This window comes from Haliotis rubra, unplaced genomic scaffold (genome assembly GCF_003918875.1).
Source record: "Haliotis rubra isolate DU_JTF1 unplaced genomic scaffold, ASM391887v1 Scf26, whole genome shotgun sequence".
NCBI lineage: Eukaryota > Metazoa > Mollusca > Gastropoda > Lepetellida > Haliotidae > Haliotis > Haliotis rubra.
Window position 1 is genome coordinate 1,381,202 of NW_025766669.1, and position 26,901 is coordinate 1,408,102.

The 26,901-nt window shown below is 41.4% G+C and overlaps 1 protein-coding gene across 1 annotated transcript; it reads right to left on the reverse strand.

Moving 5' to 3' along the window:
• Positions 1–499: 499 nt before the first annotated feature.
• Positions 500–25,608, reverse strand: LOC124280049 (hemicentin-2-like). Its single transcript, XM_046715927.1, has 12 exons — positions 25,537–25,608; positions 25,106–25,399; positions 24,350–24,640; positions 18,523–18,780; positions 17,941–18,249; positions 17,333–17,647; positions 16,264–16,566; positions 9,652–9,702; positions 9,126–9,176; positions 8,870–8,950; positions 8,322–8,444; positions 500–1,398 (listed from the first exon to the last, which is right to left on the reverse strand). Exons 1-12 carry the CDS (start codon positions 25,583–25,585, stop codon positions 1,229–1,231), a joined length of 2,295 nt encoding a protein of 764 aa, XP_046571883.1. The 5' UTR covers positions 25,586–25,608; the 3' UTR covers positions 500–1,228.
• Positions 25,609–26,901: the final 1,293 nt, after the last annotated feature.

Consider the following 26,901-nt stretch of genomic DNA (forward strand, 5'->3'; position numbering starts at 1 on the left):
AATTGGGCCAGGTTCTGTACAGGATGATCCCTTTGCTGCACATGAAGACCAGTCATGTCACAGATATGCTCCAAAGGGTTGAACCAGGGCTCATTCAATCGTGAAAAATGTCAGGGGTGCTTAACTAAGTTCTTTGTATATATTTTACTCTAAGATTAGTCATGAACTATTTTAGTCAAAGTGTTGTAATGGAGTGTAATACTGGAGAGAAGATGTTGGCAGCACTGAGTAAGTAGTGAGTGAGTGAGTGAGCGAGTTTAGTTTTACGCCGCTTTTGCAATATTCCAGCAAAACCACGGCGGAGAACACCCAAAATGGGCTTCACTCGTTGTAGCCACGTGATTAAATCAAACCCGGGTCTTCGACGTTACGAGCGAACGCTTTCACCACTAAGCTATCCTACCGCTCTCAGTAACACTTTAAGGGCAGTCATCGAGTGATACTCAAACGCTCGACTACCTATGGTCACAATTTTCTATTTTCCAAGAAAATAACATGACAATTTTAGAAAACCAAATATTTTAATTATTATTATTAGACATAAATATCGTTTAAGTAAACATGAGTCTAAGTAAATGATAGCAAATCTTACAGGAAGCTATCAGTTTCTGTTATTAGCACATTTTATTTCGAACCTTTATGTACACGGAAACATTTCGTGGATGAGGTCAGTAGACATACATGTATTCGAAACTCAATTTGAAATGATGATATTGTTATCAAATGTATATAATACTTTGAAATGAGTAATACTTTACACTTTCAGTACAACGTGGGATGAAGTGAGTGAGTGAGTGAGTTTGTTTTACGACACTTTTAGGAATATTCCAACAATATCACGGCGTTGGACACCAGAGATTGGCTTCACACATCGTAGCCATGTGGGGAATCGAACCGGGTCATCGACGTGATATTCGAACGCTTTAACCAGTATGTGTAATATGTAGAGATTATCACCCTCTCCTTTACATATCTTGTCCCGTACCATCCCGATACGCCCTTATCTGACTGATCCTGTCAGATATGGACCCGACGGTTTTGCCAATATCGGGGAAGCAATAAAAAAATTAATATACAGAGTAATTATTACTGTATTAAGTGGTAAGTGAAATTATATACATGAGTGTGGTTTAACGACAGTTTGAACTGATTCTACAGTGCTTCAGTAATACCACGGCCAGTCAATGTGGCTTAAACTAGGAATGTCTCAAATTACGGGACGTTAAAACTAAAATTCACAAGTCGTCCTCTGACGGGGCTGTTCCAGTTTACTGCATCTTCCTGATGTTGTCGTCAAGTACACAGGAGGCACGGCATGGTCTGCCCCCTCCATCACGCCAGGTACATCATAGATGTGTTCACTCTGCCGTGAAGAGCATCCAGCGATTTCGCCATCATCTGCAAGTCAGGCATACTTAATCATTGAACAGTTTTAAACATCAGCACCAGATGGAGGCGATATTAGACCTCGAAACGAGAGGTCATATTGTGGGTTTTATCTAGCTCAGCACAAATGCGGTACATGTATGTATAGACATTAATATGGCAGATGATAAAGTGGGTAGTTTTTACCTCAACACGGGCTGATATGATGGATAGAAATGGACATCAGGACTAGATCAGATATACTCTCCCAAAAAAGAAACGCATAGTGGAATTTCAACTGTATTTTTATGTTTACTTTGAAACATCTTGTAGGCTTTATGAGTCAATGAAATATAGCGAAATTGCACACTGGGACTGCAGACTTATCCGTCTTTGGCACCAACTCGAGGAAAGTCAGCTTGAGTGTCACATGGAGACGTGTGGTGGCGCTGAAGTCAATACCTCGTGTGACCACCGTGGGCATCCAGAACTGCACGGCATCGCCTCGGCATCGAACGAATAAGTCTCAGAATCTCGTGTTGCCCAATCGCAACTCACTCTGCCTGTAGTGCCTGTGCGAGTTGCTGAAGTGCCTGGGGCTGAGGGTTAGGGCGTCGCACCCGTCTGTCCAGGGCATCCCACAAATGGTTGATCGGGTTTAATTCCGGTGATCTTGAGGGCCAGGGGAGCACATTGATGTTGCGGTTCTGGAGGAAGTCTCTAGTGTGACGTGCTGTGTGGGGCCTGGCATTGTCCTGTTGAAACAACTCCCTCTGGCGATCAATGATTGGAATGAGGTGTGGGCGTCGGGTTTCGTCACAGTACCGTTGAGCTGTCAGGTTGCCCTGGATCATCACCGAATGACTTCTCCTACGACAGGTGATCTCCCCCCACATCATAACACTGTCCCGGCCGAATCTGTCCACCTGGGGAACTCAAGCGTCGGCGTAACGTTCACGTCGACATCTGTACACCCGCATTCTTCCATCGTCGTTCCAATAGAAATCGTGATTCATCACTGAACCAGATAGATTCTACGCCAATTCGGTAGGTTCCAGGCCTGAACGTTGGTGCACCATTGAACTCGATGTCGACGATGTTGTTGTCGAAGCACAGGGCCAAAAAAAGGTCTTCTGGCACGTAAACCAGCCTCTTTCAACCTGTTCCTGACGGTCTGTGCAGAAAGCCTCCTTAATCCGGGTATTTGTCGAGCGGTACTGGTCGCCGTAGCTGTTTGTAGACGCAGGTGATGTACCCGGATGTAGCGATCCTGCGCCGCAGTGGTCGCTCGAGGTCGCCCACTACGAGGGGCATCTGCTACCGAATTCTGCCGGCGATATCTCTCCCAGAGCCGTGAAATGGTGCTTTGGTGAACATTCATGCGTCGGGCAACTGCACGTTGAAACTGGCCAGCTTCAAGCAAACCAATGGCGACATGACGGTTGGCTTCACTTAGACGTGGCATTTTGCGTTTGTCAACAATATTCCAAATACAGTGAATAATCGACAGACAGCGATTACACTTTTATGCCCACCATTGAGACTATCTGATCCCCAACTTTCACATGCATTGCATGTGAATTGTGTATTCTGTGACACTACACGCCGAAATTGAAAATCATGCTGTTAAATACGGGTATTTTACGGACGGTGCGTTTTGTTGTGATGTTTCAAAACATAAACACCATAGGACTCATAAACAGAGCAAAACCTTTTGTAAAATGAATCACGTTTTAATTCATTGCTACATGAAATTGCTATTTTCATGATGCGTTTCCTTTTTGGGAGAGTATATTATGAAAAGTTATGGGTGACTCGTGAGTTGATATGAGGGATAGTTTCTGACATGGAGGCGTGATATGGTAAACAGGTACACTGGTTGTGGGATGGATAGTTCTAGAAACCATGGCACGAATGGATAGTTACTGACAACACCAGAGGGCATGCGATCAATAGTTACAGTAGTCAACACTAGATTTGTAGGCTAGAAAGTTACAGATCTCAACACTAGAGCTGTAGGCTAGAAAGTTACAGATCTCAACACTAGAGGATGTAGGCTAGAAAGTTACAGATCTCAACACTAGAGGATGTAGGCTAGAAAGTCACAGATCTCAACACTAGAGGATGTAGGCTAGAAAGTCACAGATCTCAACACTAGAGGATGTAGGCTAGAAAGTCACAGATCTCAACACTAGAGGATGTAGGCTAGAAAGTCACAGATCTCAACACTAGAGGATGTAGGCTAGAAAGTTACAGATCTCAACACTAGAGGATGTAGGCTAGAAAGTTACAGATCTCAACACTAGAGGATGTAGGCTAGAAAGTCACAGATCTCAACACTAGAGGATGTAGGCTAGAAAGTTACAGATCTCAACACTAGAGGATGTAGGCTAGAAAGTTACAGATCTCAACACTAGAGGATGTAGGCTCCTCAACACTAGAGGATGTAGGCTAGAAAGTCACAGATCTCAACACTAGAGGATGTAGGGCTAGAAAGTCAGATCTCAACACTAGAGGATGTAGGCTCAGATCACACTAGAGGATGTAGGCTAGAAAGTTACAGATGTGTAGGCTAGAAAGTTACACAACACTAGATCTCAACTCACACTAGAGGATGTAGGCTAGAAAGTTACAGATCTCAACACTAGAGGATGTAGGCAGGATGTAGGCTGAAAGTTACAGATCTCAACACTAGAGGATGTAGGCTAGAAAGTTACAGATCTCAACACTAGAGGATGTAGGCTAGAAAGTTACAGATCTCAACACTAGAGGATGTAGGCTAGAAAGTTACAGATCTCAACACTAGAGGATGTAGGCTAGAAAGTTACAGATCTCAACACTAGAGGATGTAGGCTAGAAAGTTACAGATCTCAACACTAGAGGATGTAGGCTAGAAAGTTACAGATCTCAACACTAGAGGATGTAGGCTAGAAAGTTACAGATCTCAACACTAGAGGATGTAGGCTAGAAAGTTACAGATCTCAACACTAGAGGATGTAGGCTAAAGCAACATACAAACACCAAAGAATGTAGGAAGGATAGTTACAGACATTTACACCAAAGCATGTAGGAAGAATAGTTACATACCTTAACGCAATATGATGTAGGAAGAATGTTTACAGACCTCAACACCAGATGATGTAGGAAGAATGTTTACAGACCTCAACACCAGATGATGTAGGAAGGATAGTTACAGATCTCAACACTAGAGGATGTAGGCTAGAAAGCAACAGATCTCAACACTAGAGGATGTAGGCTAGAAAGTTACAGATCTCAACACTAGAGGATGTAGGCTAGAAAGTTACAGATCTCAACACTAGAGGATGTAGGCTAGAAAGTTACAGATCTCAACACCAGAGGATGTAGGCTAGAAAGTTACAGATCCTCAACACCACTAGAGGATGTAGGCTAGAAAGTTACAGATCCTCAACACTAGAGGATGTAGGAAGAATGGTTACAGATCTCAACACTAGAGGATGTAGGCTAGAAAGTCCACAGATCTCAACACTAGAGGATGTAGGCTAGGAAAGTCACAGATCCTCAACACTTGCCTTCTAGAGGATGTAGGCTAGGATAGTTACACAGATCCCAACACTAGAGGGATGTAGAGAAAGTTACAGATCTCAACACTAGAGGATGTAGCTAGAAAGTTACAGATCTCAACACGCACTGAGGATGTAGGCTAGAAAGTTACAGATCTCAACACTGGAGAGGATGTAGGGCTAGAGAGTTACAGATCTCAGCACTTTAGAGGGATGTAGGCTAGAGAGTCACATATCTCAGCACTGGGATGTAGGCAGAAGTCACAGATCTCTCTCAACACTAGAGGATGGGGCTAGAAAGTCGCAGGTCTCTGCTAGAGGATGCTAGGCTAGAAAGTTACAGATCTCAACACTAGATTTGTGGGCTAGAAAGTTACAGATCTCAGACTAGGGATGTAGGCTAGAAAGTAACAGATCTCAGCACTAGAGGATGTAGGCTAGAAAGTTACAGATCTCAACACTAGAGGATGTAGGCTAGAAAGTTACAGATCTCAGCACTAGAGGGATGTAGGCTAGAAAGTTACAGATCTCAACACTAGAGGATGTAGGCTAGAAAGTTACAGATCTCAACACTAGAGGATGTAGGCTAGAAGTTACAGATCTCAACACTAGAGGAGCTGTAGGCTAGAAAGTTACAGATCTCAGCACTAGAGGATGTAGGCTAGAAAGTTACAGATCTCAACACTAGAGGCCTGTGAATGTTACAGGCTCAACACTAGAAGGCTAGTTACAGATCTCAACACTAGAGCTGTAGGCTAGAAAGTTACAGATCTCAACACTAGAGGATGTAGGCTAGAAAGTTACAGATCTCAACACTAGAGGATGTAGGCTAGAAAGTCACAGATCTCAACACTAGAGGGATGTAGGCTAGAAAGTCACAGATCTCAACACTGAGGATGTAGGCTAGAAAGTCACAGATCTCAACACCTTCAGAGGATGTAGGCTAGAAAGTCACAGATCTCAACACTAGAGGATGTAGGCTAGAAAGTTACAGATCTCAACACTAGAGGATGTAGGCTAGCACTAGAGGATGTAGGCTAGAAAGTTACAGATCTCAACACTAGAGGATGTAGGCTAGAAAGTTACAGATCTCAACACTAGAGGATGTAGGCTAGAAAGTTACAGATCTCAACACTAGAGGATGTAGGCTAGAAAGTAACAGATCTCAACACTAGAGGATGTAGGCTAGAAAGTAACAGATCTCAACACTAGAGGATGTAGGCTAGAAAGTAACAGATCTCAACACTAGAGGATGTAGGCTAGAAAGTTACAGATCTCAACACTAGAGGATGTAGGCTAGAAAGTTACAGATCTCAACACTAGAGGATGTAGGCTAGAAAGTTACAGATCTCAACACTAGAGGATGTAGGCTAGAAAGTTACAGATCTCAACACTAGAGGATGTAGGCTAGAAAGTTACAGATCTCAACACTAGAGGATGTAGGCTAGAAAGTTACAGATCTCAACACTAGAGGATGTAGGCTAGAAAGTTACAGATCTCAACACTAGAGGATGTAGGCTAGAAAGTTACAGATCTCAACACTAGAGGATGTAGGCTAGAAAGTTACAGATCTCAACACTAGAGGATGTAGGCTAGAAAGTAACATACCTTCACACCAAAGAATGTAGGAAGGATAGTTACAGACATTTACACCAAAGCATGTAGGAAGAATAGTTACATACCTTAACGCAATATGATGTAGGAAGAATGTTTACAGACCTCAACACCAGATGATGTAGGAAGAATGTTTACAGACCTCAACACCAGATGATGTAGGAAGGATAGTTACAGATCTCAACACTAGAGGATGTAGGCTAGAAAGTAACAGATCTCAACACTAGAGGATGTAGGCTAGAAAGTTACAGATCTCAACACTAGAGGATGTAGGCTAGAAAGGTACAGATCTCAACACTAGAGGATGTAGGCTAGAAAGTAACATACCTTCACACCAAAGAATGTAGGAAGGATAGTTACAGATATTTACACCAAAGCATGTAGGAAGAATAGTTACATACCTTAACGCAATATGATGTAGGAAGAATGTTTACAGACCTCAACACCAGATGATGTAGGAAGAATGTTTACAGACCTCAACACCAGATGATGTAGGAAGGATAGTTACAGATCTCAACACTAGAGGATGTAGGCTAGAAAGTAACATACCTTCACACCAAAGAATGTAGGAAGAATCGTTACATACCTTAACGCAATATGATGTAGGAAGAATGTTTACAGACCTCGACACCAGAGGATGTAGGAAGAATAGTTACATACCTCAACCCCAGATGGTATAGGAAAAATGGTTACAGGCCTCAACACCAGATGATGTAGGAAGAATAGTTACAGATCTCAACACCAGAGGATGTAGGAAGGGTAGTTACATACCTCAACACCAGAGGATGTAGGAAGAATGGTTACAGACCTCAACACCAGAGGATGTAGGAAGGATAGTTACAGACCTCAACACCAGAGGATGTAGGGAGAATAGTTACAGACCTCAACACAATATGATGTAGGAAGGATAGATACAGACCTCAACACCAGATCATGTAGAAATAATGGTTACAGACCTCAACACCAGAGGATGTAGGAAGTTACAGATCTCAACACCAGAGGATGTAGGAAGAATAGTTACATACCTCAACACCAGATGGTATAGGAAAAATGGTTACAGACCTCAACACCAGATGATGTAGGAAGGATAGTTACAGATCTCAACACCAGAGGATGTAGGAAAGATAGTTACAGACCTCAACAACAGAGGATGTAGGAAGTTACAGATCTCAACACCAGAGGATGTAGGAAGGATAGTTACAGACCTCAACACCAGAGCATGTAGGAAGGATAGTTACAGACCTTGACACCAGAGGATGTAGGAAGAATAGTTACAGATCTCAACAACAGAGGATGTAGGAAGGATAGTTACAGAACTCAACACCAGAAGATGTAGGAAGGATAGTTACAGACCTTGACACCAGAGGATGTAGGAAGGATAGTTACAGAACTCAACACCAGAGGATGTAGGAAGAATAGTTACAGACCCCAACACCAGAGGATGTAGGAAGGATAGTTACAGACCTCAACACCAGAGGATGTAGGAAGGATAGTTACAGACCTTGACACCAGAGGATGTAGGAAGGATAGCTACAGACCTCAACACCAGAGGATGTAGGAAGAATAGTTATAGACATTGTACAATAAGTTGCAAGAATGATAGTTCTAGAAGCATATCTCTACCAACCGAACCTGGGCCCCGTTTCACAAAGCGATCGTAGCGCTAAGGTGATCGCAACTCCTTTGCTATAATATAGACTTACGACAGTCGTAAGGCTACGATCGGTTTTAGGGACGGGACCCAGGTATTTAAATTTACAAAATTGCAATTTATCTGAATGACGGCAACAGGTGTTTTACCATCCCCTCCATGAGAGCCACATTCGCGTGGTGTCCGCAACTCATACGTGTTTTCCTCTACACTCATCCGTGTGTGCTGGTCCATGGTACCACCGAGGCGCATCAGCATACGCTTTAACGGCCCTGATCATAAAAAGACAATACCGGTAGGATACTTTCGCAGGGTTATACACAAAACCAAGTCAATTAGTAACGAACCGAGAGTAGTTCATAATCATGAGTCTCCAACTAACTCATGAGTAGCTGAATTGAATACAATGTATACAGGATATATATGCTGTATTGGGGTAGCCTAGTGATAAAAGCGTTTGCTCGTCATTCCGAAGACCCGGGTTCGATTCCCTACGTGGATGGATTGTGTCAATTTCTGGCCAATTTCTCGCGTCCCCCATCGTCATATTGCTGGAATATTACTAAAAGCGGTGTAAAACAATACTCACTTACTTACTCACTCACAGGATACTTAGAGATATAGCTTATGCGTGGACAGTTTGAAATCTTAAAGTTATATGAAATTATATAAACTAACTCTTTCTTCAAGGTCTTACCTTTAAATAAGAAAAACCAAACCATTAGGAACACCGTAGATGTTCCTATGAGAGCGAACACGATGCCAGTGATACGAGAACCTTAAAAAAAGCAACTCATTAGTATGTTATACACTTCAGGGGTGGGCTACATAAAAATATACCAAGGTTTTTTTAACGTAATTGAAAATTGACAGTACTGTTAAATTTGATTGTGTCTCTTTAACCATCACATGTTTGCATGAATATCTTATTCTGAACTCAGTTACATACATACCATGTGATTCAGGATGGAACCCAGGGAATGATGTCTCATTGTCTTTCATTACTGCAAATGTTGAAACAGATATACCCCTGATTATAATTGGATGGGTGACCATGTTAAGTAGCTTGACTTCTGAGATTTTATAGGACTTCAGTCCTGCCCCACAACGAAGCACGTGTGATACATGTAGTCTCACCTTAGGCAGGTGAGTTTGTTCAAAATTGCCTCTGTTCACTCAGCAGAAAATGGGTACCTGGTGGGATAAGTCATGTGACTACAACCTCCTGGCGCCTAACAGGCAGATTGGATTTCCCAGGTTAATAATATTCTGTGCTTTGATTGTTAGCGCTATGAGCGTACCTGGTGTGGACACATAATTATCATTTATTAATTAATTTCAATGGCAACTGGTATAATCTACATGCACTGTGTCTCGAAAGGTGTATTCACGAGATAATAATTCTAAAATGTATCAATTAATATAATTAATTACGACTGCCCTCTTCCAGAGAAAAGGAACAGGGGAGTATACCCTTACTAGTATTTTCATCAGATGTGAGATCCGACAGTGCTCGTCCTGTTGTTTGTCCTGAAACCCGAAAGCTTAAATGGAGAGGTGTTTTAGCAGGAACATAAAACATCAGAAATATAGCAGGAATATAACAGTAAAACAGCAGGAATATAGCAGAATAACAGCAGGAATATAGCAGAAAAACAGCAGGAATAAAACAGGAAAACAGCAGGAATATAGCAGCAAAACATTAAAAATATAGCAGAAAAACAGCAGGAATATAACAGGAAAAGAGTAGGAATATAACAGAAAAACAGTAGGAATATAACAGGAAAACAGTAGGACTGACTGACTGACTGAGTTTGAATATAGCAGAAAACAGTAGCAATATTCCAGCAACATCACGGCAGGGACACCAGAAAAACAGCTTCACATTGTAACCCAGTGGGATGTCGAATGAAACAGGACCTGCAGGAATAAAGCGTGACAAAAAGCAGGAATATAACAGAAAAACAGTAGGAATATAACAGGAAATAGCAGGAATATAACAGAAAACAGTAGAAACATAACAGTAAAACAGTAGGAATAAAACAGGAAAACAGCAGGAATATAGCAAATAAAAAGCAGGAATATAACAGAAAAACAGTAGAAACATAACAGTAAAACAGTAGGAATAAAACAGGAAAACAGCAGGAATATAGCAAACAAAAAGCAGAAATATAACAGAAAACAGTAGAAACATAACAGTAAAACAGTAGGAATAAAACAGGAAAACAGCAGGAATATAGCAAACAAAAAGCAGGAATGTAACAGAAAAACAGTAGGAATATAACAGGAAAATAGCAGGAATATAGCAGAAAAACAGTAGGAATAAAACAGGAAAACAGCAGGAATATAGCAAACAAAAAGCAGGAATATAACAGAAAAACAGTAGGAATAAAACAGGAAAACAGCAGGAATGAAACAGGAAAACAGCAGGAATATAACAGGGAATAGCAGGAATATAGCGGAAAACAGTAGAAACATAACAGGAAAACAGCAGGAATAAAACAGAAAAACAGTAGGAATATAACAGAAAAACAGTAGGAATATAGCAGAAAAACAGTAGGAATATAGCAGAAAAACAGTAGGAATATAACAGGAAAACAGCAGGAATATAACAGAAAAACAGTAGGAATATAGCAGAAAAACAGTAGGAATATAGCAGAAAAACAGTAGGAATATAACAGGAAAACAGCAGGAATATAACAGAAAAACAGTAGGAATATAACAGAAAAACAGCAGGAATATAACAGGAAAACAGCAGGAATATAACAGGAAAACAGCAGGAATGAAACAGGAAAACAGCAGGAATAAAGCAGACAAAAAGCAGGAATATAACAGGAAAACAGCAGGAATATAGCAGGGAAAAGCAGGAATATAACAGAAAAACAGTAGAAACATAACAGTAAAACAGTAGGAATATAGCAGAAAAACAGTAGGAATATAACAGAAAAACAGTAGGAATATAACAGGAAAACAGTAGGAATATAACAGGAAAACAGCAGGAATAAAACAGGAAAACAGCAGGAATATAGCAGACAAAAAGCAGGAATATAACAGAAAAACAGTAGGAATATAACAGGAAAACAGCAGGAATATAACAGGAAAAACAGTAGGAATAAAGGAAAACAGGAAAAACAACAGGAATATAGCAAAAAAACAGGAAAAGGAATATAACAGAAAAACAGTAGGAATATAACAGGAAAATAGCAGGAATATAACAGGAAAACAGCAGGAATATAACAGGAAAACAGCAGGAATAAAACAGGAAAACAGCAGGAATATAGCAGACAAAAAGCAGGAATATAACAGAAAAACAGTAGGAATATAACAGGAAAATAGCAGGAATATAACAGGAAAACAGCAGGAATATAACAGGAAAACAGCAGGAATAAAACAGGAAAACAGCAGGAATATTGCAGACAAAAAGCAGGAATATAACAGAAAAACAGTAGGAATATAATAGGAAAATAGCAGGAATATAACAGAAAACAGTAGAAACATTACAGGAAAACAGTAGGAATATAGCAGAAAAACAGTAGGAATATAACAGAAAACAGTAGGAATATAACAGGAAAACAACAGAAATATAGCAGGAAATAATAAGATTAAATTCGAAACAATTCATTCAGTAGTATAGGGAATGATGGTACAGGACCGCAAAGAAAACATAATGATAAAATAAGAAGGAAAAGACCAAAAGGTGCACCTCCACTCAACATTTGAGTATATAGGGACACTTTTTGTTGTCATTGTTTTTTTAGGTGCACTCGAATTAGAGATACACTAGGTACATTGGTATAGAACACAACAAAATGCCTGAAACCAAGCTATCGCGCAAAGCCTACGTCGAGATCCGATCGGGTCGTTTGTCCCTTTGGGAAGTGAAGAGGAAGTACCACATATCGCAAGCCCGATACACGCGAATCCGTGGCAGCTCCGAGAGAACTCTCGACATGGCCGAAGTCTTCGAGAGCCTGCTGGAGAAGTGTCCCCACGTATTGCTTTCGGACCGAGAGAAACAAATCCTGAAGAAATCTGGACACACCTTCTACGAGCGCTACCAGATACCTCGCCAGTTTCTGGAACTGTATTTGCTGTACTCTCGCCAATTCATCGAAGACGGCAAAATAGTGGATTTCATCTACCTCTACCCGCCCAACCAATTTCGCCCGGCATCGGGCAAACTCCGCATCATTCTGGCGGACGACTACTGCCGCCCAGCAGAACCCAAGGACAGAAGACACCACAGATGCACCGACTGCCTGGCCGCCATATGGGAACTCCCCACTATGTTTTTCATACTTCCAATATGTCTATATGGAAATCCCAATCCTATCCCAATCCTCTCCCATTTGTTCCTGGGAAGGCCAGTTTTTCCTCCATCCCACTGCAAACCCAGGAAATCTAGTGGGGAAAACAATTACCACACAATCCCTGGAATTTGCTTGTTTTTGCTAGATTTGCTACGATTTGCTGTTACAAATTGAAAAATTTCAACATGCCTCCGAAAAAAGAACTGTCGCAAGACCTAGTCCAAGAAATACGTGCACTTCAAGGTGTGCTGTCGGCAGCCGAGATTAAAAAGCGTTTCGGTATTGGATCGAAAAGACTCTACGACATATGGCGAGATCCGATCGAGGAAACCACAACCACAACCACTTCAGCCAGTCGAAGAAGAAGTACCACCACCACCACCAGAAGTATCATTCCCGGTCGTCGAACCATTGCCACAAAAGGTGACTCGAGATAGATCAAAAGTAGCAATACCCGGTAATATATAGCCAACCATCCAGGACTTCTACAACCGCCTGGGGAAGATCGAGACTCGTGCGAGGCAAACCCCAAATATGTTGGTCAACGTTTTGTCTAGGCTGGACTACGACGAGGACGATTCCAAACTCCTCCACGAGGAAATGGAGGAGGAACAAGAAGAAGAGACCATTTTCGATATCCAGAAGGTGGGGCAGATGGTGGAATCGACCCAAAGATGGGTCTACATTCGCTAGTTGCCGTTTTTCTCTGGAAGGTCGTCCACAGGACCTGGAAGCACAGCACACCGGTCCACAAAGAGAAGAAGATGCCCAAACCAGTTTCCACGGTCCACTCCTTCGTGCACCCCTTCCACATGCAGTAGGGAGCAAAATAATATCTATTCTCGATAGAAAACGCTATTCCCGCTCTGGTAGCAGCAACTCGACTTCTCGATCGTCTTTCCTCTTCGATATGGGCGAGTGGCAGATTTTGACGAGCCTGCACCGAAACGGTCCACCCACCAACCGTAGGCATTCGATTCCACCTGCATCTCGAACCTTTTCTCGTAGCCTGTAGCCATACACCGGAATTGTTTTTTCTCCAGTCGATGGCGAATCCAGTAGCAGCAACAGTAGGTTCTTGCCTTAGTATTTCAATACGGCGAACTTTTGGCACGTGTAGATTCCTACCAGAATGTCTGTGGCTTTTCGGTGTTCGCTGCATGGAGGGGCTGCCACTTCCATTTCCTTGGGTCGGCCGTAGTTGGGCAAAGGGGTGGTATGCCGTCCCCATCCCCGTGGCGGATCTGCTTGTCCCAATAGCTGCCGGAAGATACAAGACTCTTTCTCGCTGCATGGACAATAGGCCGACAACTCGTCGACGAGGCGTTGGTAGCCCAGGCACCAGAAGAGGCAGTCGTCATCGCACAGGTTCTCTACGTTCGAGATACAGCAGGGGATTGGGATTTCTTCTGGAACCTCGAGTGGAAGTCGATCTTCCTGAGGTGGTATGTAGTCTTCTATCGCTTTGTTTTTCCACAGAACGCATTTCTTGCTGTCGACGCAGTGGTTGATGGCACCACACTTGCACGTAGAGTTGTCTTGCTCGAAGAGAGTGGGAAGTTCCGATATGGCGGCCAGGCAGTCGGTGCATCAGTGGTGTCTTCTGTCCTTGGGTTCTGCTGGGCGGCAGTAGTCGTCCGCGAGAATGATGCGGAGTTTGCCCGATGCCGGGCGAAATTGGTTGGGTGGGTAGAGGTAGATGAAATCCACTATTTTGCCGTCTTCGATGAATTGGTTAAAGTACAGCAAATACAGTTCCAGAAACTGGCGAGGTATCTGGTAGCGCTCGTAGAAGGTGTGTCCAGATTTCTTCAGGATTTGTTTCTCTCGGTCCGAAAGCAATACGTGGGGACACTTCTCCAGCAGGCTCTCGAAGACTTCGGCCATGTCGGGAGTTCTCTCGGAGCTGCCACGGATTCGCGTGTATCGGGCTTGCGATATGTGGCACTTCCTCTTTGCTTCCCGAAGGGACAAACGACCCGATCGGATCTTGACGTAGGCTTTGCGCGATAGCTTGGTTTCGGGCATTTTGTTGTGTTCTATACCTATGTACCTAGTGTATCTCTAATTCGAGTGCACCTAAAAAAACAATGACAACAAAAAGTGTCCCTATATACTCAAATGTTGAGTGGAGGTGCACCTTTTGGTCTTTTCCTTCTTATTTTATCATTATTTTTGTACCATCATTCCCTATACTACTCATTCAATGAATTAGCAGAGGTGCCGCAGTTCGTTGCACGGAGTTTCGTCATTCATGCTTGCAAGAAATCTATTAACGTTGATTCGAATCCCACTTAAACCTGATTTTGTTTTAAGGTTTGTTAGGACCATCACCGTGTTACCACTAAGGTAACTGCTAGGTTGGTTGTTTAACGCCGCACTCAGCAATATTCCAGCTATATGGCGGCGGTCTGTAAACAATCGAGTCTGGACCAGACAATCCAGTGATCAACAGCATGAACATCCATCTAGGAATTGGGATACAATGACATGTGTCAATCAAGTCAGCAAGCCTGACTACCCGATCCCGTTAGTCGCCTCTTACGACAAGCATGGGTTGCTGAAGATCAATTCTAACACGGATCTTCACGGGTCACAAAGGTAAATGACTGGCATTGCATTACAAGAGGCTTTCCTCCATGATGACACACCTCACACTAAACCCTACTCACTCACTCATTCATGAAACTATCACATGAGGTCACAGTGACACTGACCCTGTTTGATGTGTTCGGTTTCGTTCATATGAACATGTTATTTTTAAACTGTAACACAATTCTTTCTCTGTGCTGTCTGTCGTCTTTTCTTATGTAGAATCGCCGTACATCCCGCGGACCACTTCAAAATTAGCACATCGCTACAATAAAGTTTCAATAAAATCGGGCTTATGTATTTAAAATATCATATATTTAGGATTATATTTTCTCTGTAAACTGCAGATTCTAGTACATTGGGGACTGAGTCATACCGGGATTCGAACCCGCATCTCGGAGTCAATCACCTAATCGCCCCACCGAAGGGTTTGCTAGGTGCCTTTGGGGAAACGGTGGAAAAAAGCTTAAAATATACACATCAGACAATTTGTCATACCGTGATTCGAACCCACAGTCATTTAATCGCCAGCTCACAAGGTCGGCCATCTAACCCACTCAGCCACTGTGGCTTCCACAAAATGGCATCTTGACAACTGGAAGTCTTGATCAAGTAATTTGTGTATTCCTCTGACAAGTGTAAATTGTCGCTCCTTTGCCGAAAATGGACTCCATTGCACATCAGACAATTTGTCATACCGGGATTCAAACCCACATCTCAAACTCAGTCACCTAATCGCCTGCTCACAAAGTCAGCGTTCTAACAGCCCTACCACCGAATTGTCTGGTGAAGACTAGATTGTTTACAAGTCATAGTCTTGTGCCACGAGTACTGTTGTGTGGTGCTAGGAAACACTCTTTCACATATATTATCCCAGGGGCGTGTGCCATCAGTAGAACAGGAAACCCTTACCTTTTTGCGAACACCAGGTATCAGCCCAAGTTTTCAGTATGATAATTCACATGGTTTGTGCCACTGTTTTGCTTTCACTCATTTTGTATCCTTCGTTAGGTGATTGCCATTATTTGTATGCCAAATGGAATCTTTTCCTGCAGATTTACGTTTTGCCTTTGACTTGAATATTTGATAACGTTGGCACCAGCATATAATACCACGTTTCAATCTGCCCGTTGTCCATACTGGTGTCACGCTATATATACATACAACAAGAAAAATACAAGTAACGTACCTCCTCCCAGTGTCTTAAAATTCAGAATGTTGGCGTAACCGCTTGTTCCAATGTTGTTCCGAGCACGTATGCGGATCCGGTACGTAGTACCTTCGTCTAGACCACTGAGGTTTACGTGAGTGGTGTCTTCGCTGATGATGGTCGGGTCTACTGTCCAGGGTTGCTCCTCAGGTGCTCGTGCATATTTGAATGAAATTTCAAAGTGTTGTATGGCATGGCCATTAAATCCTGCCTTCCACAAGATACCAACATAGGTCCCTCCCACCATGGTGACTGTCAATTCCTTGGGCACCTTGGGAGGAACTGTGGAAGCAAGTGTATAATACACATCAGACAATTTGTCTGAGGAATTGCGGTTGGCAAGTATTTCAGAACAGTTCGGCTCCCGAAGAAATGAAGCTGCAACTGAAAATGCATCTGCATCTGACAAAGTCACAGCCTATTGGATAGCCATGCTTTATGTACTGATATTAACCAGCCGAACAACTGCTATAGGGGCACCTGCTTCTGCTGCTCCTCCTCAACCTCCTCCTCCTAATCCCCAGTAGTCTTCATTAAGCTGTGCAGAGCTGATCCCTTATTGGTGACAGAAAGGTATTTTCTTTCGCCTTTATAATGTTTCTGTTTCTTTAACCGTTATGAGTTCAGTTTCACGTCGCATTCAGCAATATTCCAGCTATATGGCCGCAGTCTGAAAATAATCGAGTCCGAACCAGACAATCCAGTGTGAATCAACAGCATGAGCATCGATCTACGCCGATGGGAACAGATGACACATATCAACCAAGTCAGCGAGCCTGACCACCCAGACACGTTAGTCGCCTCTTCTGACAAGCATGGGTTACTGAAGATCAATTCTAACCTGGATCTTGAAGGGTCGGTTTAATCAAAGATATAAATGTCTAAGGTATGCATGGTTGTGGCATCTCCTCCAACAACATGCTGACAAAACGTGATGCAGTCGTAATACTGTTAAAAGGCGACGTATATTAAACTGACTACCTGAACATGTATGATAACATAACACACGGTTGCCATGGTAAGGCTTATATAATAATATACCACATACCTTGAATAGTAATATTGTATCTGTACTCAAGGCTACTCCCAACACGATTGGTTATTTCTGTCCTGTATTCCCCTTGGTTATTGTCCGTCATGTCAATATGTGTTAAAATCAAACTGTGTTCAAATTTCTTTGGCTTGGCAACATACGTCATGATGTACCCATGTGAGTTGACCTCGACCGCATTGTCACCCACAATATGCTCCCACCCAATAAGTTTCGGCTTTGGATAAGCGATGACATGTAGAGTGACATTCAGACTTGTTCCTGTCGGAGTAATGAATGATCGATCATGGTCACCGTCCGTGCGCACAGAACCTGCAAGCAAACCCAGTATACCTTAAAACAGTAATTTAAACAAAGATATTCCACAATTATTGGAATAAATAATATTGTATCACAAAAGAAACATTGATACAGATGCACAACACATCCTAAAAATGAAAAGAGTAAATAATTGTTCTGCGACTCAATTTAAAACCAGATCTTGTATGTCTTGATGCTGTAACCAAGGTGAGCACATATTGCAATGATGTTCCAGATCCGGTGAAAGGAGTGTCACAAGTTGCAAATATTAAACTACATCTTAAACATATTATTAAACAGCTTACATTTCACACACAGAGTAACAGTTTCTTCCGTTTCATTTCCAACACCATTCTTGGCGTGACATCTGTACAGACCGCCATCGTCACACACTGCTCTCTCCTTTGTGAAGATGTTTCTGAAGATGTTCTTGACTCCATTAATGCTTGGTACATCACCGTCGAGGACGTTCCGCTTCACTACGATATCATCTTTCAGCCATGTGATGGTTGGCGCTGGGTTGCTGTCCACATCACATCTAATGTCAACCTGTTGACCCTCGTTGATTGTTTGTGTCCGAGTAAAGGTTGTTCCTTTCATAATATTTGGTTGATCTAAAACCAATACTATATCATCACTAATCGCCAATCTGAGTACAGTAAGGGATAGACAAATAATTAAACATTGGAGTACACAAGTCTTATGGGACACGTTATCTAATATGTCCACTGAACAACATTATAATTTTTCAAAAAAAGTTTGCATCTAAAACCAAAGGACAAATTATTTTTCTATCATTTCGGAAACATATATTCTTATTTCTATAATCCCCGGGCTTCTACCCCGACTCCCAAAACGGGTGGCACTTTAGCAAGCCTTCGACTCACACTGAACATCCACCTGGACTTGTTTTTCCAGCTCGCCATGGCGATTGGAAGCTTTGCAACTATAGTACCCACTCTGGCTCCTTCTAACCGGTGTCAGTACCATCACCCCTGAGTCTGTGCCATGCAGTTCGTTGTCCTTCCGCAGCCACATATATTGGCAACTTGGTTTGCAGTCAGCAACACACGACACACACAGGCTGGAACCCTCCACAGGTCTCGCTTTCCCAGAAACATTGACATCAAGGTGGTATGGTCCATCTGCAGAGAGCAGATTTCAATGCACCATTGCTATTAATTGATGTTATACAATATGCAGTTGGTAACACAATGCCAACATTACGTTAAGTCGTTAGTTTGTTTGTGGCAATCTGCATTGGGGATAAAGAGAAAATGACAGCAAAGTGCAAAGTTTTAACATTCTTTACTCCTCAAGAGCAGTGCATGTAACCAGGCACATTGCCATTATTATTCATATGAGGAAATAGAATTACACACACACACACACACACACACACACACACACACACACACACACACACACACACACACACACACACATCATACATACATACATACATACACACACACACACACACACACACACACATACATACATACATACATACATACATACATACATACATACATACATACATACATACATACATACATACATACATACATACATACATACATACATACATACATACATACATACATACATGCATACTCATACACGCTCGTATATATACACTGTCACTATCTAATCATTAATCGATATAATCCTTTAGAATGTCCAGTATCATAGAAATTAAAACTGAACGAACACCAGTTTAGTTTCAATTCTAAAAAAATACATATCGTCAATGCCGTGGAATAGTAAGGTTCGATTACCTATCGAAACAGATCATTACGATAACTGTTACGTGTATGTAATTGAAAATAACTGATGACACCAGGTGTTCAGGTTTTCAGATAAAAAAATGCAAATTATGATAAAGAGATGACAACTAAACTAGTATACTCTCCCAAAAAGAAACGCATCATGAAAATAGCAATTTCATGTCGCTATGAATTAAAACGTGATTCGTTTTAAAAAAGGTTTTGCTCTGTTTATGAGTCCTATGGTGTTTTGAAACATCACAACAAAACGCACCATCCGTAAAATACCCGTATTTAACAGCATGATTTTCAATTTCGGCGTGTAGTGTCACAGAATACACAATTCACATGCAATGCACGTGAAAGTTGGGGATCAGATAGTCTCAATGATGGGTATAAAAGGTTGATCGCTGACCGTTCATTATTCACTGTATTTGGAATATTGTTGACGAACGCAAAATGCCACGTCTAAGTGAAGCCAACCGTCATATATATGTATCGCCATTGGTTTGGTTGAAGCTGGCCAGTCTCAAGGGCAGTTGCCCGACGCATGAATGTTCACCAAAGCACCATTTCACGGCTCTGGGAGAGATATCGCCGGCAGAATGCGGTAGCAGATAGTGGGCGACCTCGAGCGACCAGTGCGGCGCAGGATCGCTACATCCGGGTACTTCACCTGCGTCATCGAACAGCTACGGCGACCAGTACCGCTTGACAAATACCGGGATTGAGGAGGCTTTCTGCACAGACCGTCAGGAACAGGTTGAGAGAGGCTGGTTTACGTGCCAGAAGACCTTATTTTGGCCCTGTGCTTCGACAACAACATCGTCGACATCGAGTTCAGTGGTGCACCAATGTTCAGGCCTGGAACCTACCGAATTGGCGTAGAATCTGGTTCAGTCATGAATCACGATTTCTATTGGAACGACGCAATGGAAGAATGCGACGTGAACGTTTCGCCGACGCTTGCGTTCCCCAGGTGGACAGATTCGGCCGGGGCAGTGTTATGATGTGGGGAGCGATCACCTGCCGTAGGAGAAGTGATTTGGTGATGATCCAGGGCAACCTGACAGCTCAACGGTACTGTGACGAAATCCTACGCCCACACCTCCTTCCAACCATTGATCACCAGAGTGAGTTGTTTCAACAGGACAATGCCAGGCCCCACACAGCACGTCACACTACAGACTTCCCCCAGAACCACAACATCAATGTGCTCCCCTGGCCCTCAAGATCACCGGACATGAACCCGATCGAACATCTGTGGGATGCCCTGGACAGACGGGTGCGACGCCCTAACCCTCAGCCCCAGACACCTCAGCAACTCGCACAAGCACTACGGGCAGAGTGGGCTGCGATTGGGCAACACGAGATTCTGAGACTTATTCGTTCGATGCCGAGGCGATGCCGTGCAGTTCTGGATGCCCACGGTGGTCACACGAGGTATTGACTTCAGCGTCACCACACGTCTCCATGTGACACTCAAACTGACTTTCCTCGAGTTGGTGCAGAAGACGGATAAGTCTGCATTCCCAGTGTGTAATTTCACTATATTTCATTGACTCATAAAGCCTACAAGATGTTTCATGTTTTCAAGTAAACATTAAAATACAGTGGAAATTCCTATATGCGTTTCTTTTTTGGGAGAGTATATATTTCAAACGGAAAGCAGTTAAGTAGAAACTGAAACAATTGCTCATTAAGTTTCCTCACGCTGGTTGTACTTGTGATGTCCTGTTCTAGGAGATACGTTATAATCTATTCAAAACTTGGTACAACTTGAAGAAAATACGCAAAACCAACAGCTACATGCATGGCATAGATGATGGCAATCTTCAAAAAGGACAATTGGATCGCAATATTCACAACAAGAGTATATGCATATTTTTCAAACGTTATTTGTGATGAAAACATGCACAGCACATGCACTTGCTGCAGTGATGATAGTTATAATCATGGGGCGTTGTACAAGTTGGGTTTTGTGTGAGATATCAGTCGCAGCATTGGACATTGGACATAAACATGATTTTCGTTGGTAGGTATGTTGTTTAACGCCGCACTCAGCAATGTTCCAGCTATATGGCGGCGGTCTGTAAATAATCGAGTCTAGACCAGACAATCCAGTGATCAACAGCATGAGCATCGTTTTACGCAACTGGGATACGATGACGTTAAAAGAAATAAATATAACTCAATTTGTAAGGAAAAACGCCTTAATTATTATAAAGAGAAGCAGAAAGTAATAGAAAACAGTATATCTGATTACAAAAAATGTTGGTATGAACTCAAACACCTGAATACTAGACATGAAGCTCAAAACAACATCGAAATGAAGGACTGGCTAGAACACTTTCGGACACTGTTTAACTCTTTACACAATGAAAATGACGATGTAACATGTGATAATTTCGAGAATGAAAACCCATCAGATCCGAATTCAGAGCGTACCAAGGTAATACTTGATTCCCCAATTACTAAAGATGAAATCTTAGATAGCATTAACCAATTGAAATGTAATAAATCACCAGGAATTGATAAAACAATATCTGAATTTTTTAAATACTCAGCAGATCTTATCGTCCCGTACTTAGAATTGCTCTTTAATTTGATATTAGAAACTGGTACGTTCCCCAGATGTTGGGCAAATGGCATAATAGTTCCTATCCAGAAACAAGGTAATACAAATAATCTAAATAATTACAGAGGCATAACACTACTGAGCATATTTAGTGAAACTTTCACCTCTGTAATAAATAAAAGACTTGTAAACTGGGGAGACTCAATGGATAAGATCAGCGAAGCGCAAGCTGGCTTCAGACAGGGATATACGACAGTAGATAATATGTTTATACTGCAAAGTATTATTCAAAGGTATTTAAACTCTAAAGGGGGAAAATTCTACGCATTTTTTGTAGATTTTTCAAAAGCTTTCGATTCAATACAGCGAAAAAAACTTTGACTTCTATTTAATACCCACGGTCTCAGTGGTAAAATGAGTAAACTTTTATGCAATATGTATGAAAATGTTAAGGCTTGTATTAAAAGTAATCATAATTATTCAGAAACATTCGACTTGCAACTTGGTGTGAGACATGGCTGTATACTAAGCCCATTTCTATTTTCCTTTTTTATAAATGAGTTAGCACGACAAATCGAAACTAATTGTGTACACGGAATTCAACTCCACCCTGATATAGTTCATATTTCCCTATTGCTATTTGCAGATGACATTGTTTTGTTCTCAAGCAGGATTAATGGCTTACAGAATCAAATTAATGAACTTGAAAGTTACTGCGATAAATGGAAATTAACTGTGAATAGAGAAAAAACGAAAATTGTTGTATTCAAATTGAGGCAAATTGTCAAAAAAGGAAAACTGGTTATATAAAGGTATGCAGCTGGAGTGTATTGGCTTTTATAAATATTGGGGACTATATTTCACCAGTGGCCTGTCATGGACGAGGCATGTAAAATATGCAGCGTTACAGGGACAAAAAGCATTAATTGGAATTATTAAACAGTTGAGTGTACTTTGTAATATTAACTACTCTTCATTCTTCAAGCTATTTGATGCCAAAGTCAGTCCAATTTTATCATATGGGGCCGAAATTTGGGGAATAACAAAATTTGACGAAATTGAAACAATCCATTTATACGCATGCAAAATGTTCCTCGGAGTTACAATTAACACTATTAACGCAGTGATTTATGGTGAATGCGGTAGGTACCCAATGCACATTCTTACAAGCATTAAAGTTATTAAGTACTGGCTAAAACTGTTGATTATGCCTTCAAATCGCTTACCCAAGAAGTGTTATAATATGATGTTGTTATATGATAAAGGTGGACAAAAATACTGGGCAACCAATGTACAAAACTTTGTATATTCTATTGGTTTTGGAATTACATGGAATACACAATATGTCGAATCACCTACGTTATTCATACAATCCTTAACGACAAGACTAAAAGATTTATATATTCAAACACGGTATGAAAGGATATGCATGTATTATTCATTGTTTTAAAATGCCATAGTTCTTGAGTCATATCTATGCTGTATTAATGTTAAAAAGCTTAGAATAGCACTGGCACGATTCAGATGCTCTTCTCATGATTTGTTGATTGAAAGAGGCAGATATATGAATGTAAAAAGAGAAAATAGAATATGTACACTTTGTAATTTTAACGAAATAGAAGATGAATTACATTTTCTCCTAATATATCCATTTTATGACCGGTTGCGAACAAAATATATTAAAAGATATTACTATGTCCATCCAAATGTGATAAAATTCTCCTCACTGTTAAGTAGTAACAATCCGGTTCCTCCACAAAATATTTCAATGTTCATTTACTATGCTATGATTACCCGATCTAAATTCCTCTCAAATGTAACATAACTTTATGTACTATAGGCCTGTGGCCTTCTCAGTGCAAATAAAGATTTTTTATTATTACTGATGACGTGTCAACCAAGTCAACGAACCTGACAATCCGATCCCGTTAGTCGCCTCTTACGACAACCATGGGTTATTGACCAATTCTAACCTGGATCTTATGGGTAGCCATAAACATTGCCCTCTTTTGCGGTAAAACTTCAAAAGCTAATAACAGATACTCAACCACGGTCTAGAGCTTTGCCTTGGTGATTTAAGGATTCCTGAGGAGGGTCTGTTCATAAAAATATTGAAATCACGAAACTGTTTCACAGGAACACCCTAGCTGGCACCAACTCTTTGGACCGAATGAGTGAAAATAGTTTTACGCCGCTTTTGGCAACATTCCAGCAATCAGCAATATCATGGCGGGGAACCCCAGAAGGGGGCTTCACACATTGTACCCGGTTTTGATTCTGGTTTGAATATGTGAAATTACTATATGATATATTTGTTCATTTGGGAGACTTGATAATCAGTTATATAACAACAGAAAGTGAACTTACATTCGGGACTGAACTTCAGTGTCGCCAGAATAGATTCAGACTGTGCTTCTTTTGCCAAGCATTGATACTGCTGTTGTCGACGGTTCTTGACACGTTTTATGATCAAGGAGTCACCAGCAATACCGACGATGCTGTTGTTACTAAGTGGCTGGTTGTCCTGAAGCCACTGGTATCTCATTACCAAAGGATGGGTCGCAGGTCTGGTTGTTGAATTTGACTTGCATATGAGAGTGGCTTGTTGACCGACAACAGGGGGTTTTGGAAGGCGTATAGTTGGGGTAGTTGGGGTGTCTGTGGGGTAAAAGAGTCCTGGTGAGAGATCATTTGTAATCATTCGGATTGGAGGGTAGTGATGATATGGTTGGACGGTTTGTTGTTTAACGCCGCGCTCAGCAATTTTCAAGCTAATTGGCGGCAGTCTGTAAATAATCGTATCTGGACCAGGCGAGCCAGTGATCAACATCATGAGCACCGATCTACGCAATCGGGGTAGTAATATATGTGGGGTGGTCTTATGGAATACATTTTTCCAGTTAATTCGAGAGAAAAACATAGTTTGGAAAAATATCAAATCTCCAAACATAATTCCTATTACTAAACGTCACCACAAGAGCATAATGAGCCATTTTGTCTGTTGAAACATGCCACCCAGTTGCAAATGACAATCGTTGAATGGATTAGTGATGACACCGGGTGTTTGCGAAAAGATTAAGCATGTCCTGCCTTACCAAACTCAAGAAAATCTGCTACACTGACCCGTCACAAACAGCATCAGCAGCGTGCCGCTGGTATTCAGCATTGAGCCCACGGACCAATCATATGGCCCCGCATCCTCACTGGTTATGTTGGTCAAAGACATCCCAACTTTTCCCATCTCGGTGGAATGTCTGCATCGAAGCTTCTGGTGACCAGGATATACTTTCACCGTGTCGTTAACTTTGATTATTGTACATAAAGGTGTATGATGAGGGCTGACCACGTACAGGAACTCAAAAGGAGGGAGCTGAATATCAAGGTCAAGGTCACCTCCAATTCTTCTGAATTCAGGATCTGCAAGAAAATGTTTGGATTGTACTTGAATTATTTAAATGTGTGAGCTAGTTTCGTATATTTAGCTGACACATTTAAGCTATAGTATATGTTAAAAAGAATGTTCAAAACCAAAATCTCTCAAAATGAATACACACCTGCGAAGGTACAGTGTAGAAAGGCTACCACTAACACCGAGAACAACATGCTGCTTAGTACACTTCTTGACATTGTGCGGATAATTGGCAAGGGCAAAGTGCTACTTTCGAAAGTGACTAAGCGTTCCTGTCCAAACTAAAATGCAGCCGGAAATGTTTGTGACACTTCTGTTGTTTTTATTTTGCAATGTGGGGCGAGAAAAGTATGAATATAAATTTGTGTATACTGTGAAATAAACCAGAAAATGGGTGTGTTACCGCTACAAATTCTGAGCAGGGATTTTGGCTCGGAATCGAGAAATCACGATTTTCAAGCTTCCGAAGACCCTAGCTTCGATTTCTAAGCTGTATGTCTTATTTTGTAGGTAAATCTATTGGCTTGAAATGTGTACATACTTCAAATGGGATAAATACAGTAAGCATTGTTGAATTCGCCTTGAAACGAATTTGGTGTGTTGACCTCGTTACATCCCTTTCCTTTCAGTGACAGTACATACCTTGATGGCAGTTTTTAGCCCCTGTGCTAATAATTGCTGGTAAAAGCAAAATTCGTTTCGGATTCCGTACGATCCCCAACCCCTCAAGTCGCACACATTACAAACTAATGAAAAGGCAAGTCATTTGTGACTTTGCACAACAATACGCTTGAAGAAATAGGGAATTGTATCAACAGCATTCCTTTCTTGTTGACCCGTGAAGATCCCGGTTAAAATTGACTGCCTTCATATAGCTGGACTATTGCTGAGTGCAGTATAAAACTAAACTCACTCACTCACTCCTTCTTGTTACTCTGGTCCTTGAAGTCTTCGTAAAAGGGGCATGCCACTTTTGCAGTGCCCTCTGCCAGCTCTAATTGTGCTTTTGCTGTGTCCCCCTTCCTGTCCTTGGCTTAAAGTTACTTAGTTATATATTAATATATTGTTTTGAAAGTCGCAACTATTTATAATTACATTTCTTAAAAAAGCTATAATTTTTAATGCAGAAAATTTAGGCATTGTTCAAAATTGAGAGAAGTGGTTGCCTTGAGAAAGTTTAAAATTGGTTACATCGACAAATGTAAATTCATCTTTCTTGGACGTGTATGCAAAATCTCCAGTAATAACTTTGCCAAAAACATATTTTGTGCAGCAATAACCACATCTACAAAATCCCCTTCAATCTGTGGTGATCTACTATCAGTACTCTATAAATATAACTTACAGACAGACAGATATTTTATTCAGTATAAAGGCCAAAGGCCCATGATACAAAATACATTAGTTGAAATAAGCGCACATAAAAGTGACAGGTTTATGTTCACAGTTGCAGCTCTAGTTTTATGTATACATTTCAAACATTTACAAACATTTATGATAATATTTTTAT

Bases quoted from the DNA above. Each gene is read 5' to 3' on its own strand.
- LOC124280049 (XM_046715927.1), bottom strand. From the start codon at position 25,585: ATGTTGTTCTCGGTGTTAGTGGTAGCCTTTCTACACTGTACCTTCGCA. The intron at 17,648-17,940 runs GTAAGCTGTTTA...GTTTGCTTGCAG, and splicing joins TGTTACTCTGTGTGTGAAAT to GTTCTGTGCGCACGGACGGT. The intron at 8,951-9,125 runs GTATGTATGTAA...GCTTTTTTTAAG, and splicing joins GTTCCATCCTGAATCACATG to GTTCTCGTATCACTGGCATC.